General features: G+C 34.8%; 1 protein-coding gene across 1 annotated transcript in view; it reads right to left on the minus strand.

Moving 5' to 3' along the window:
- Positions 1-559: 559 nt before the first annotated feature.
- AP3S1 (adaptor related protein complex 3 subunit sigma 1) overlaps positions 560-16,435 on the minus strand; it is a 28,564-nt gene continuing 12,688 nt past the window's right edge. The window contains exons 4-6 of the mRNA XM_069000956.1: positions 16,012-16,083; positions 10,965-11,072; positions 560-1,853 (exon numbers count right to left, since the gene is read on the minus strand). Coding sequence (XP_068857057.1) covers positions 1,725-1,853; positions 10,965-11,072; positions 16,012-16,083 — 309 coding nt within the window. The 3' untranslated portion in view covers positions 560-1,724. The remainder of the gene's footprint in view (positions 1,854-10,964; positions 11,073-16,011; positions 16,084-16,435) is intronic.

Here is a 16,435-nt window from a genome sequence, read left to right on the forward strand (position 1 = left end):
GTCAAAATGATGAAGAGGCAGTTTATTACTTAAACCCCACCTGAAATTTTTGGAAGCCTCAAACTAAGAAAGTTGATTTGGAAGAATAAATATTCTTTTTGAGAGGTATGGAGAGAGAACTCTGTTTTCAAAAGCATTTTCAAAAGAGGATATGTTAGTTGATATTTACTAAATGTAAAACAAAGAATATACACAAAGTTGATGTTGTCCCCCCACCCCCATCTTAAGAAATACATTAAAATTCCTTGTATTGTATCAGATTTTCTTCTTCAAAAGTAATTTCTCTTTTTTTCTCTCTCAGATGCTCCCAAAGGATGTTAATTACTATTGATCAAACAGGAAATGTGATGTGCTTCAAAGTTCATCCTATAGACTATGTCTTAACATTCAACTGAAAGGAAAAGAACACTTAGTTTACATCCAATCTAAATTTCTGAAGTAATGCAGGACCTCTCAGACTAGTCCTGAAATGTGTTGTTCTTGATACAATATTATTGCATTTTCATGAACAGTATCAACTAAATACTTTCTTGGAGGAAAAAAAAAAGCTTTGCAGGAGTTCTTAAGTATCCCAATGATATTTTTATTATTCATTTAAACAGACTTATACATCACACAGAGCTTAAGAGCATGATTATAAAAAACAATAACTATCCCCCTTTATGTTTTTTAAATCACAGAAGAGTTTAAGAGCTGAGCAACTTACGCAGAGGTGATAGCACTTAGATTTCTCTGAGGTCTTGACAATACTATGTGTCTCATAAATCTAATTCTCAAAGTAAAGAATCACAAATGTCACCAGGCACAGAGGCCCTATTAAAGTATCCCCATTTATCTTTCCAGCATGCCTTTCTTTATCACATTATTTGATAGATTGTCATGTACAGGTTTGAGCTGTCCAATCTCCTAAGCCCATTCTGTGTTTCTCACAGCACAGAGCAATTACAGAGCCCATTTTTCCCCAAAACAAAGTCAGACCACCAGTGAAAGTTTTATCAGATTGTGTAAGTATCAACATCCATATGTAAACAAAAGTCATCAGATCTTCAGTAAAGGCAGTTTCTTCCTCCAGAATAATAATGAACAGCTTTTGTAAGAAATGTAAAGAGCCAATATGTTCAGCAAAATACCCCTGTGTAAGCCCTTCAGAGATTAAACTACAACATCAATGTCTGCTACAGCAGTATTTATATACAGTCAACTGGCTCCATGAATAGGAAATAATGTGGCTTATTGCAAACAGTAGACTTCAAAAGACAGGTATTTCGAAGTCCAGTTTGTTAGGATTTTATTTAAACATAACATGAGTTAAATGTTTTCATGCAACATTTGCACTTAAATAATCATGACAAACAGAAGTAGTTAAAGAACACACTAATTATAGACTTTGGTGAATATACAAAAAACCTCAGCATGGTAGGTTATACAAAGTAAAGAACATCTTAAGTACTTCCCCAAAATACTGCAGCAGCCGAGACACAGTGATATGCCTTGCAAGGGCATAGGAATGTAATTTAGAAATCACATGGGAACTACCCCTTTCCTTTAACTTCACAAACAAGACAGAAGCAACATTCAACTCCACACACGGATTTTTCAGGTTATGTCTATGCAGTACCTTGAGTTTTATCCAAACAGTAAAAGTTAGACATGTTTATTTAGTAAACAATTACGCAGTAAATCTCTATTACATTTCTTCCTTGGTATTACCTGGAGTAGCCATGTTATTTAAAAGTGGGCAGGTTTGGTACTTTTATACTGATGTCACCAATATTAATATTTCTTGGGATCTCTGGCAGATTCATATTCTTTACAGCTGAAACAGCCCGGGCTGGAGCTCCTGCTAAACCAGCCTGTATATAAAGTGAGGAAAAATGCAAGTCAGGCAAAGTCACAAGAATATGCATCAGCAATATACACAGACAACTAACTTTTCAAGTATTGCCATGGTTACACAATTAGAAAAACCACATGGTAATTGTGTTTGGAATGAAATGGGTTACTCGGAAATATTAAACCAGAAAGAGAAAACAGTTCACATATTCCTTTTTATATGGTAAAACATGTAATGTCAACTGGATGGAAAAGTATGAGAGGAAGGAACAGGAGGCTTATCCAAGCACGTGTGACGTGCACGTTATAGAACAGACAATCTCGAGGTGCTGGATGTCCAACGTGCTGTCTTTGTCTCTTACCTATTCTAAAGTTCACATGGCTCACAGGTGACTAACATTGGTTACAGGTTCAGAGTACGTAACCTCAAAGTAACAAGGTGCTGAATGTCAGTCAAATCAATGAATAGATACACACACACAAACACACACACGTGTATATATATACATACAGATATATATATATACACACATAGGTTTCAAAGTGGCTTAGCCTAAGATGAAAAGCATAAACACCCTGCATTTGTGGGTAATGAAGGGCATGCAGACAGATCATTTCTACTGACAAACTAGAATAATGTGTTGTCCCACAGTTACTAATTATACACTAACATATCTGCATCCCCTTGAGCATAACACAACAACACACTTTTGCCAAATTAAACTGTTAAATTAAATAGCACCTATTTTTTATTAGAGTCTTCTACTGCATGCAGTCTCTGCACACAAAGCTAGAGCCTTTCTGTATAAACATGCAAGTTTTACAGTACAGAATTACTGGCTTCCATTTAGTTCTGCTTTTAGATAAAGTAGCTGCCAAGTTTACACACTAAGGTATATCATGAAATGCTAACAATTTATAGCTCAGAGGCCTGAAGACATACCGAAAATTATCTTTCCCTATTGCTTCTGAAAATACCTATTCAAAACCTTGTTATTTTAAGGACTTTTAAAAAATAACTAGTAAATGTTAGTGTATTTGATGTTGTGAAGAAACCATACTACTCATTTTACATATGGAAATGTTTCTCCTAAAAGTTCAGATCCTCTATGTGAATTCAAAATTTGCAGTGTGGTTTTACTTCAGGCTTGCCACAAAAGTGTAAAAATAATTTTTATTTTTGCAAGAGAACAAAAAAAGGCATTGAAGATTTTTAAAAGAAGAGATCTTATTAGCAGAAAAAGACATCATATACCAAATTCTCTGAATATGTAAAGAGAATTAACTTTTATTTTGATGTTTTAAAAGTAACATTAAAAATATTCAAAACCAATAAAAATCATAATGTGATTTTAGAACTACTAGTTTTAGAATGTGGCATCTTGCAGGTCTAGTAAAAAGGAGCAATCAACAAGAAACAAAGCATGATGCTAGAAATTGGTTTAAAAAAAGATTAAACCTGTAGAAATGGAATCTGAAACTATTTTAGATTTGTCAAAGACTGAAGAAATCAGTGCATTTGGAGATAAAGTTTTTCTTGTTTCATTTTGCTGTATTTCTTGTTCAGAAATACTTTAAGAAGTTGGTGTCATATTTGATTATCAAAAAGCACTGGTAGGTGACTACTGCTCAAAGTACAACTTTTTCAGATTGCTGTTTTTCACTGAAATTCATTGCAATTGCAGGGTAAAATTACTGAGGAGTACATCTGACTTCCACCTGGTCTACTGCACAAAAGGAGACAGACACCCCACACACTCCTCAGATAATAACTCTACTTTTTGAAGGCTATGAAAAAAAAGTTTTCTCCCTTTTACTGCTCTCTTATAAGAAATAAATATAAAGTTAATGTAAGATTTTCACTTAAAATCCTACCTACTGTTCTTCCTTCTCCCTTCAAAAACATAACCCAAGTCAAAATAAAACCAATTGAAGTGTCTGATTTTGAACTAACCCTTTATGTGGAAAGGCTAAAGCATCACAAATCCCAAGATTTCAGTCGTGGCATGATTCCCAGAAGAAGAAACAAAGACCGGAAAGCCGTGAGTCATCTCTTAACAGTATCTTCCCTGTCAAACTCTCCTATGTGAGACATGCCAAAGTTGGGAAAAGCATGTGGGGGCAGAGAAGAAAGCTCAGAAAACCAAATCTCTAATGTAACCAAATCTGCTCTCATTTTGGCCCTGACAAAACCCAAATTATCAGTTCTCAGAAGTACAGACTAAATAAACTAAAAAGGTGCAAAAAAGTATTTTCAAACCCTCTTTTACCTTGGTTTCCCTTAACATCACCAAGTCAATCAGGTCATTCACTTCACAGGCTCTTTCAATAGCAGTATTTTCTTAAAGGGGAAAACCAGGACCTAACACTAGCAGTATTAAGAAGTGCAAGTATCCAAAATCTGCATCCCTGAATCTGCAATAAGTTAAAGGATCAGTACTAGACATTGCAATTTCTTCCCATTTATTAAAAAACAGTGCAGAAGGCATGTGCCCAACACTGTCCTTTCTATTTGAGAACTCGGAAATACTAATTTTAAATCAAGAGGTAACTACCAGGGAAGTTCTATTGGATAAAACAATATATGCTTTTAATCCTTTAAATTCTATTTGCAGTAATGGAAGAAAAATTCATTAAGCAAAATGGGGCAATGTAAACTGTTTTCCACAGAGAAGATGAAAATACTAATTAAAAGAAATGAATTATACAATTCACAATTGAAACAATGGGAAATCAGAAAAATATAGTAAGTGATGGACATGGTAGCACATGGCTGGCAATTCAAAGGAGATGTGCCTTCTGGGTGACAAGGATGGAGATTCTTTACCCTAATTTAATGGAAGTTGTTTATTCTTAATGGACAAATAACATTTTTAGTGTAACTGGTCATTATTTTTACCTACCTGCAACTATCCTCTTTATACAGACTTACAGTCCCTGCCTCCCGCCCCAATGGGATAGGATACAGTGGAGACACAATTGAGAATTATTAAAAATACCACAATTGACATGAGCGCTGCCCTTCCACCCCCTACACAGTCACAACTTCCAACAGTCACGTTTCATGAGGACCACTCTGGATCAGGATCGGTGAAGATCCCTGACAAAACAGCGGTGATTGTCAGATTACCTCTTTTTTGACAGCGAGATTAACTTTCACTATCAGACACCAGAGCAGAGACTTTCAAACTATTAAATTCTCTTCTGTAATTCTCTGTATTAAGTGAGTTTGTAGAACAGTGGATACATAAAATGCATAGCAGAATGCTATTTAGCACAATTAATGTCAACCCTATCAAGCACAGTACAGTTACACAGCATTTCTAAGAGAGAGCAAGCAGTTCATAAAAAATATCTAATGGATAAAATGACTGAAAAGCACTTGAACTCCCAAGCTGGATAACTAATACAATTCAAATGCTGTTGTTATATCTGAACTCCTTAGCACTGCTTTTTAGCATGTCAGACAGAGTCCTTCCATTTCTTTTACTGGAAGTGACCTTATTTACAAACACAACGGCACTACAAGTAAGTACGTTCGGCCCCCTGTGTTTTGGAGGAGTTTTCTAGAGGCATCTGATCAATACAGCTTATACCGCAACACTGAACTCAACAAGTTTCTCCTCTTTTTTATTGTATAATTCAGCAGGTAAGTTGGTGATGTGCAAAGAAAAAGCTGTTTCACTTGAAAAAACAAAACACACAACAAGCTTTAAACATGCAGTGAATGATGAATTGTCTGTCACAGCAAGCAAATGACTCAAACAAGTGAAACTGAAACTTCTTAAGACATAATTAATGCAATTTCAGAAAGACAATACAAATTGCATACAGTTGGTATAACAAAAAGCCAATACACCACAGTTTTGCTGCAGCTGCTTTTACTCTCCATTTCATTTGTTGTTGAAGGATGTGCTTTAATGTTGAAATGCTGCATATCAAAATTTTAGGTTCATTACTGCAAAAACTGACACTGTTTTATAGATTGAAATAGAGACATTTAATAACAGGACTTTTACTCTACTGGTCCTAATCTATCAAGTGAGAAACATAAGCTGTCATTAATTTACTTAGGTCATTACTAATCACTATAGGAATCAATTTTCTTTGTTCTTATCATCACCCTTTCTTAGAATGCCCAACTTCATATCAAAGTGATCCCAGCAACCTTGTTTTACTCTTCAAAAAGAAATTCAGATCATTTGGGAAAAGTATTGCACATCACAAACATTGTTAATATGCATATACAAATAAAAATGTCCCAACTGTCATCCCAAATAACTCTACACAAAGCTAGCTATCACTAAAATAAATATATAAAAAACCCACAACCTACTGGAAAACAAAATAATGAAGGCTAATGCTCTGCAAAATAAGCCACCCTTTTCCAGATATTTCAGAGGTACTAGGACCTCTCTGCTGCTGGTGTTTCATAGCAATGCTTCTTTTCAGAACAAGTATGACTTCAAAGCAGCAGGGTTATGAAATCATGAAAGGATGCAATACATAATATAAAGGAATGATCATGTCCCCTGCTTATGAGGTTAAATAAATGAACGTAATTAGAGAAAAACCAAAATGAAGTCTGCAAGTATATCAAAATGAGGCCAAACAGATAAGAAGACTTAAGACATACTCTTAGAAATTTTAAGCACTTGAATCACAAAAAGAGTAATGGATGGGAATGATTAATTATTTCTTTGTTTGTTTTTCATTGCCAGACCCAAAAATAAAAACAGAATATGCGTGAGCAGAACACAGAAAAAGAAAAGCAGCTTTGTACAAAAAGAAAAACAAAACAAAACAAAAGAAACCAAACCAAAAACCTGAAATCAAGCTCCCTAGTGTTACCAATGAAATACAGACTGTATGTTACTAGTGTTAACGTATTAGGCAGAAGAAGGTCGTGATTTTCTTCATGAGCTGTAGCATACTTCAAATTTAGGTTAAAATGTTGCGTATTACCAAAAACTATTTTACCTAATGCTTTTAAAACTTAGTGCTACTAAATCAAATTGTGGAGTTATATTTGTTTAATCTTAATGGTAAGACAGTACTCTATCCTAGAAAGATCACATAAAAAGTAAAGAGCAAAGCTATTCATAAATTAAATAAACTTCAACTGCTTAAGATTCCACCTGCTTAAAATACCTGCAGTTTGAGTAAAAAGAGACTTAAAACAAGTGGAAATTGATTTTGAAGTATTGCCATTAGCACTGACTGACATTCAAACTGTTGAGTTAAACTAATGTTTCAAACAACAAAATGGCAGGTGACATTGACCATAAAGTGAACTTCAAACATACAATTTCCTTCTCCCTTCTCTGTTCATGTTAACATTCATGTTCAGTAACTCCAGTTACCAGGATATCTTAGAGCAAAATCCAGACATTCAGATTATAATGACAGTAAATGCACACCTGAAGTTGAGTACATGCTGACAGCCCTTCTCATTTTATGTTCAACATACTTGAGGTTGGACGATCAACTTCAGTATTTCTACATCATCTTTACAAATTGCACTAATAATTTTATTCTCTATATGTAGAACTATTTCAGTTTGTTGATTTTGGTGGTGGGGTTTTTAATGTTTCATTCACCTGAAGCTTATTCTGAAACTTCTCTTTGCAAGCAGGTAAAAGTTCTTTGTTTCTATCTGAAAATACTAAATGGTGAAGCAAAAGAGTTTGTATTACTTATTTCAGATTATCAGGGACAAAATTCTCCCAACAAAGAAATTATTTCTATTATGTCATCATATCTTATTTTGTTATCTTTGTGTTCATTTTTTACTAACATTAGTTTTGCAGGGTTTTCTGGCTAATATTCACACAAGCTCATACTCCTTTGTTTCTTAACAATGATACAAAGAAAAGTTAAATTCTAAAATGCAGGAAGAGAAATAAAATAAAAAATATGATGTCAATGAAAAGCTAGTAAAATACACTATAGCCAATAAAAAGATGAGGGAACTACAAGAAACTAGCACAAAAAGTAGGCTACAAGGACTAGTATGGGTATTTTTACACATAATTTTTGAGTCTGGCCTACATAATTTATTGCCTTTGACATCATTTTGCTTTCCCTTTTTGTTAAAAGTACATTTTTTTCTAAAAGTCAGCAATACCTTTGTCTACCTGTCCTGTCTGGGAGACTGAAAGATAAAGGTCTGTAAGAGAGAAGAATGGAAAGAGCCAGAAAAGATCAGGAGGTTCAGAAAAAATGAGGCCCAACTTAAAAGTCTAAATCACACGCAGTTGAACACTCCAAATAAAGAAGAGCTAGCCCAGGTTTACCTACAATACTTCCAGAGGCTCTGAATAAAACCCCCATGACCCCTCTCCCAAAGAATTCCCTCCCTTTATCACAATGATTCTTTGGTTTTAGGATTGACCAGAAACCCATTCACAGATAAAAGACTAAACTGAAAGGTAGGGAAATGCATACAAGACAACATTCCTCCGGGTAGAAATAGTTTCCTTTGTAGCCCATCCAAGCAATATTAGCTGAATCACAAATCAAAGCTAGAGACTCCCTTTTAGTGGTTTAATTAATCTCTACTGAAAATACTAACAAATTCTTCAAGTTGATAATTTTTCTCAAACATATGTGAATTTAATAAATACATTCAGTCTTTTTTCACTAAATTCTAACCAAAAGCCTGTTTAGAAACCTAGTGCATAACTAAACAAATACCTGATGACAAATAGCTAAATTTTGTATATTACTGAAAGCCAGATGGCCACAACAAAAACTGAAGTATTTCTGAAAATGTAACCCAGTTACACCTTTATTAGTTTCATAATTTCAGTTATAAAATAAAAGGCAATTTAACCTGAAAGTAACTGCTTTGTAAATGCAAGAACTATGATGGTGGTCTAAAAGCCAAAGAGACTAAAGCAACAGTGCTGTGGGCACAGATGGCACTCCTATAAACTATGGACTACATCAATAATAATTTCTAAATTTCAAAAATAGTTTTTTTTAAATTAAAGAAAACTAAGAACATCCACTAGTTTTGATTTCTTAGTGACCAGCATTCAAAATTTATTAAGTTATTACTTATTTTGATTTACATGGATTTGCTTGTGTCTTGAAAATATGTGTTCAGGAAAGACATACTGGAAGATTTACGTTCTTGATCAAAAAGACAAAAGGAAAAGAGCGAGCAATCAGGAAATTTCTGTGGCTATACATGAAACAAATGGTTAATGACCTGAGAAAATAATTACCAGGCATTGTGATGTATCTCAGCATTACAGTAACTGTTACATTTGAAAAGAAATAGTCACTGAACTAAGGAAAAAGAAAGTATTTGTGGAGAGCAGAGTGTGAAATGTTCTGCTCCATCCCAGTCACCAAGTGTTTTAATTTATCACTGCTAGTTCTGTACCTTCTATAATTCATTGCTGAATGTAAACGAACAAGTTCCTATTTGCTTTGCATGCACTTCAAGTTCTATGTGTTGTTTTCAGATCTTCTCCCATCTACTTTTATACTAAAAGTTCTTAAAAGAAAGAATGACTTACAGATGAATAATGGAAAACAGCAAGTTATTGCAGCTGGCTGCACTGAATCTATGTTTCAGAAGACTAGTCAGAGATTGGTCGATAGTTGATTTGGTAACAGAATTGACATAATTACATGCTTTCAGATAAAACCAATATGTACATAATACATGGTAAAACAGCAAGTTTTACCATGCTCAGCAAGCTCAGCTATTGGGAACACTAGGCTACTCTTCGATCAGATAGAAAAATATGTGTATGCAGAAGTTATTCAAATACAGTAAAAATTTATGAGAATAACTCCAAATATTCATCTCTTGTGATCAATGTTTCATTCTGAGTGTGAGAAAAACATTAAAATTAACATTTTGGACATCTTCAAAATCTACCATAGAATCTTCTCAGATGCATATTGCTAGGTACTGTATCATATCATACCTAGTTTTTTTTTCATGTTTTTCATATATTGTTGTCCTGTTCTTAGATATAGTTTGGAAGTTGTGCAAAACAGACAATTAAATGTAATAAAAAAACTTGAGGTGGCACAGCATGAGACTGCAGAATCAGAAGAACAGTATACATTGTACCAAAAAAAAAAAAGCTGAAAAATTCATTTCTGTCTTTATCGCACTTCAGTTAGAACTAGGAAGTTCTCTGGGTCCTCTTCTAAAATGTCATTTAGCTCATATTTATGCCACCTGTAAGATTTCAGTCTACTCAGCTGACTTCAACTGAAGTCTCCAATTCAAGCAAAGGCTTGTTTAGAAACTTGAACAATTGCTTTGATGTGTTCCTCTCTGGTATTACTCTCATTGTTTAGAATCCAATACAGACTTAGCTAAGATTTAAGATATAGTAACAGCATTTTGGCTTACAAGGCACATATGGCAACGTTAAAGGGACAGTAACATTCTGCATCAAAGATAAAGTAGTTCTAAGATGCTTTCTTAATCTAAATGTCTTTCCTAAACACAAATTCAAAAACTGTTGAATCAAAAAGGGATTCCCACAACTCATGTGTGATCCCTCATTTGGCCCTTTATGGGCAAATACAGATTATCATTTTTTCACTCACCAAAGGCCAAAGGCTCAGATTACCAAAACTGCAGAATTCGTATTTACTTTGAAGTGTCTAAAACTAGGCTTTAAAGTCTATCTAGTCCATTTCAGTCCAATTTATTCTTTTGTGTTGCACTATTACTGCTGCTATTTATTTCAGGTCCTTAGAAGCATACTAGCAGACAGGAATATGTAGTCTTTGAAGACACACTTTGTTTCTTTACCTAATTTTATTTAAGTGCTAAACTCACTAGTCCAGCATAACAAGTAGGCTGGAAATAAAAGGCTTTCTGCAAGAGAAACTTAAGAGAACTACAGAAGTATCTTAATAGCAATGGTGCACAATGCTATTAGATACAAAAAGCAAAAAGTAATCAGCAGCAACTAAGCAGTTATTACTTATGATGAAAGGTACAACACCCTAAGATACACTGCAAATTTTTGGCACTATAAGCAGGCAGCTTACACTATTTAGTTTGCTATGAAGGACAAAGAGCATTATATAGCATGCATTTACTACAACCCTGGTTTTAATTTAGAAACTACACAGTGCATCGCTCTTACCTCAGATTTCTCCAGTTTATTTTGAGCATCAATCTGAGTGACAATTTCATTCATGTTGGTCTCCAAAACCATTCCACCCATGACCATTTCGGCCAATATATTATGGACCTAAAAGAGACCAAAAGAGAACGTAAAAATGCAAAATATCCTCCATACAGTCTGGAAAGATGGTACCTAGGTACCTCAATACAGGGAAACATGTATTCTGTAAGTCACTTCATTAATGTTAGCAATTAATCTAAAGCCATTCGGGAACAAAGCTCACCATTTCACATTCCTTTCTCCAGTATCTTCTTTGTCCACAGCTCTGTTACAAAATCATCTGCTATACTTCTCATCAATGCTAAGAAACTTCTACATTCCTCTTTCTTTGTTCCCACTTTCTCTCCAATTATTAGAGTTCTAATTAGCATCAACAGAAGTAACACCTCTAGGAAGCAGGTCCTACAAGACTTAAATTGCTCACAAGCAGATGTGTAAACACTACTTCGGGCTACACCTGAGAAGGAAGAGACTGTGATGCTCACCCACCATGGATCCCAAGATTAGGCTTAGAAGTAGAATTGACATTCCTGAGCTATGCCATCAATACGGAGTCTTCAGCATCTACAGCTAAGACTCACAGCCAGGACTCAAACTGCAGGAGCACATAAACCAGCTTGGGGACATTACTGAAGCAGGTATGTTACATATCCCCCCTCCCTGCAGCCCTGACTTGAGGATGAAAGCCCTGGTTCATGAATCTCTGCTTCAGGGTCTGCATTCACACCGTATTAAAGACTTGCTTTGGGTTTTCTTTTTTAAAAAAGTATCCTTCTGCAGACTGTCTAGTAAAAATCCAGAGTTACTGTGTAATGTAAAATACTTTAATCCTGTATTAGTATTTAAATCTGGAGACAAGGAGCATTTTTCTACTTTTCAGAAATAAACATGCCCAATCTGATATCTCAAAAGCATAATTCTAACTATTGTTTTGGACATTCTCCCAATTTCCCTGTGGGTCAAGGATAGAAGTAAATCTCTAAATCAAATAACCTGGAGGTAGTAAGTACATCAAACACAAACACAGTTCTTGGTTTTGTGCCATACCTAAAAAACAAAATTTCATTTGTTTCCCTGATAAATTTTAAGTGTATTTCTGTACAAATTTATAACTAATGTTACATGGTATTCAAAAATGTTGAAAGAATAGATGGCTTTAAAGAACCTTAACCCTTTTGTCTTGCCCCATTTTATTCTACAGGGATGGTTTTCTTACTAACAGAATATAATTACTTTTATTTTGTAATCTGCATATGAAAGGAAATCACAGCTTTCTAATAGAGTTATGTAACTATTACAATCCATTGACTCCTTTCTCTTAAATATATGTTTGCTCACATGCAAGCAGCAGCATGAAAAAAATAAACAGTGACTGTTTTTTCTTTTCAAATTGAAAATTGATTGCAAATACATATTAAATGTACAAAACCACATTATTGTGTTTACTTTTTCTTATTAAAAAATAATAAATCATTTTCCTAATTATTTCACTAATTATTTTCCTAAAGAAACAACAACAAAATCTTAATTAAAAAAGCATTAAGTGGCAAGGAAGTGCAAAATACACTTCAATAGTATATTCAAAACAGTATTTAAGTGAAAGACTGAAGGCACAATGACTTGCCATCTTATATTCCAAAAGGGAGCTGACTGTTGAGAACATCAACTTCTTAAAATCTGAAATGGCTCTTTTGTAGTAACAATTTTAAAGTGTTTTTACAAAAATCAGGAGTGCTTCCTATTTATGTTCCATGTACTCTCTAAAAGCATGAATGCATACTCTAAAGAGGAAGAAATGTACCAAGAAAAAACTCTCCCAGGAAAATTTGGCAAACACAGTTTCTTGTCTTCAAGCAATTTGATTCTGGACCATTCACTGTTCCGGTTAGATAATAAACTCTTGCAAGAGATCATGATACTCCCAGAGATATTTCAATACGTGCCAAAAACTTGCAAAAAAACCAAAGTATTCCCTTACATTCCTAACTGAATGTATTCTATTATTTTAGTTGTATAATAGCTTTCAGTGATGCCTTTTCCATCGGAAAGCATTAGACTCTTGGACTCAGTGTGGGAGTCAGTGCAGGACTGAAATAAACCTGCTCCTCCTACTCACAGGACATGTGAAAATGTCTTGCTCCAGCTATAGCAAGTTTGTCTGGCTGCTTGTAGTAGAGATGATCTTTAAAAGAGAAGCTAAATTCTCTCCTGTACAAACTACACTCCCCAAAACCCCAAGTCCTCATCTGCTACAGCACATTAGAAACACTCATTCCCACCTATACTCCATTCTCCAAATGCATTTCTTGTACTGCATCAATATTCTTGAGTAAGCACCTGTCTTGGCTCCAGGTTACTATAAGCCATCGCTGAGTGTTGTACAATTATAAATGCCTGATGAACATAAATGTTTCCTTACAGAAATACCACATAAAATGTTACTAAAGAGGCAGCAGCTGTTGCGATGGCATAGTTCAACTCTTCTACATGCCACATAATTTTTTACAAGAAAAAATGTTGGTTTAGGCAGGTCTCACAAGAGAATTTCAAGAAAGGAACCTTCCACAGCTCCATCATGAACTGAAGATACAGAACAATTCTCATTCAAGTAAGTTAGCCAGTCCTCACTTTTCTCTATACCAGACCACCCAAAATACAAGTATTTTAAAGGTTTCACCCCAAACAGCACCCACACATAAGCACCCATTATAACTAGAACTGTCTAGATCAAACAGGAGCAGTTGTTATTTTTCCCTTTTGCACACTTGAAATATATTAACAAGCCAGGCCACAAATACCTGACAAGAGAAAGTTAACGCATTAACTCTGAAGGCTCAGTGCATTATGCTTCTTGACAAGGTGACCTTATCAGCAGTTTAAAGAGAATTTAACACTGTAATTTCACTCTCACAGATACATCTTCTGGTTTGTTCTCACACCTACAAGAATACTGATGAACTTAAACTGGAGGAAAAAAAAAGGAAGAATGAAGATGACACCAAATTAGTAACAGCTGCACAACTAATGCTACTGTAGAGCTGGTAGCAGCCTTGCATAATTACAGAAGTTCATGTCTCTATATTGTATTCTTTTGTTCATTTATGCTCAAGTTAGAAGTCACTGCACTGGTTAATGTCACATTCAGAGTTTTTGAACTCAAGGTTTCATGGACTTTTGTTGTGAAAATGGATTATTTTTACTAAGATATCGAACTAGTATTTAGGGTTCACACTTTCCTCAGAGTCTGAAAATTCTACTCTAAACATCTAATGAGATTCTCAGGCAGATTTTTAGTAAATCAAATTAAACAGTTAAATTCTAGTATCCATTCAATATGTAATTTTCAAGAAGAAATACCATCTCATATCCAATACAAAGTAGAACATTCTTCAAGAAATTTAACATTTTGAAGCACCTAAGTTGTCTACATTTTATTAGAAATATTTTGTCCATAAAGTTAGGTTAAGGAATACTCTTTAACGAAACATGCTACAGAGCAACAGCCTGGAATACGTATCAGCCAAAGCATTCTTCAGCTAAAGATCAAACTCTTTCCCACAAAATGACTGTAGTACTTTTGTTCTTTAAGCTCAGAAGCCAATATAGAAACCACTCATAAACTCTTTTGTACTTAAATCTGTCATTTTGGAAATATCCAACATGTTCCAGTCAGACTAGAAGTCCTAATGACTTTTCATGAACAAAGTATCGGTTAAACACTCACTGTAGGTAAACTGCATTTCCCTTTCTGGTCAAGGCGCAAGTGTTGCTTCCAAAAGAACTTCCTGATTTTGAAATAAACTGAGTCAGTTTGAAATGGTTCTTTCACATACCTAACTTGGTATTATTTTTAGTCTACTTTTTCTATCTTACTTTCCTTTGACATCTTTTGCTGTGGATGCAGAACAATGTTCACAGATGGGGAAAAGTGACTGCACAGAAAGCAAGAGTAGGCACAAAATGCAACTGAAGGAATAAATTCTCTATATTAAATTCTCAGCATTTTAGATATTACACCAAGAAACGTCAAAGCTTTCTAAAAGACAGGTGACTATAGTAACAGCATTTCTCAAAACTAGTTTAGTAAGTAAAATACTTGTTTCTTAAAGCTGGGAATACTCAAAGAAGATTGTTTCTAAACGTTTGAAAAAAGACAAAGTTTGTTTGAGATTTTGAACAGAAAGATCCACACAGCATTTAAATTACATAGTCAAAGCACATGAAAGGCAACTTCCAACCCTAACTGGAAAACACTTCAGTTCTGAGTTATATAAAAGCTAATCATAAACAAAAGAGAACACATTATTTCTTGAAGCTATTCCTACTCTAAGAATATTCCGATGTCTTGCACTTTACAATTTTATGTGCAATATTATTATGCAAATCTCCTGTATTATTTTATTGTTCCTCAGAAAGGAATGTTCAATTGCAGCTTTCAAGTCACAAAAGTAGTATTTTAGCAGAAATGGTCTAGATTTCACTGATTATTAAATCACAGAATGATGGAATCAGTAAGGTTGGAAAAGATCTCCAAGATCATCAAGTCCAACCTTGGACCAAACACCACCAAGTCAACTAAACCACAGCACTAAGTGCCATGTCCAGTTGTTTCTTGAACACTCCTGGGCATGGTGTGCCCAGCACTTCCCCAGGCAGTCTGCCTCAATGCCTGACAACTCTTTCACTGAAGAAATTCTTCCTGATATCCAGCTTGAGGTAATTTCCTCTTGTCTGTCAATGGTTACTTGGGAGAAGAGACCAACCCCCATCCTGCTACCAACCTCCCTTCAGGTGGTTACAGACAGCAATGTGGTTCCCCCCGAGCGTCCTCCCCGCCTTCCTAAACACCCCCTGCTCCCTCAGCCATGCCCCATAAAACTTACTATCTGTACCCTTCACCAGCTTCATTATCCTTCTATGGAAAGGAAGGCAGGATTTAATACAATGCATCAGCTGAACCAAACATTTTACTTGATAAAAATATTACAGGATGTCATCACAGTACCTTGTCTACATGGAAGATTAAATCCAGCTCACAGACGTTTTCAAAACATTTGTCTAGTGTTTCCACAAATACCTGCAGAGGGGAAAAGAAAAGCCGAATCTTTAACAAAAGATTCTTTAACAAAAATCAATCTTTAACAAAAACTCTACAGTTCCATTAGGCATGAGGTTTGAGAAAAGCAAATACAGAAATTAAAGACTGGTCAGATCTTAAGGCATTAAAGGCATCTATAGAAATTATGTGGTTAACATTATGTCAACAGTATGTTATCTACGTAGAGGGCAAAACTGTATGCACAAGCAAATTCAGGTTAAAACTGCTATAAAAGTCACGTTGTTTTAAAAAACAGGCACATCTTGAAAAACCAGTAACATAACCTACACTATAATTTTCTCATCTGTGATTCAAAGTACTCCTTCCCATT

This window comes from Aphelocoma coerulescens (genome assembly GCF_041296385.1).
Source record: "Aphelocoma coerulescens isolate FSJ_1873_10779 chromosome Z unlocalized genomic scaffold, UR_Acoe_1.0 ChrZ, whole genome shotgun sequence".
Lineage (NCBI taxonomy): Eukaryota > Metazoa > Chordata > Aves > Passeriformes > Corvidae > Aphelocoma > Aphelocoma coerulescens.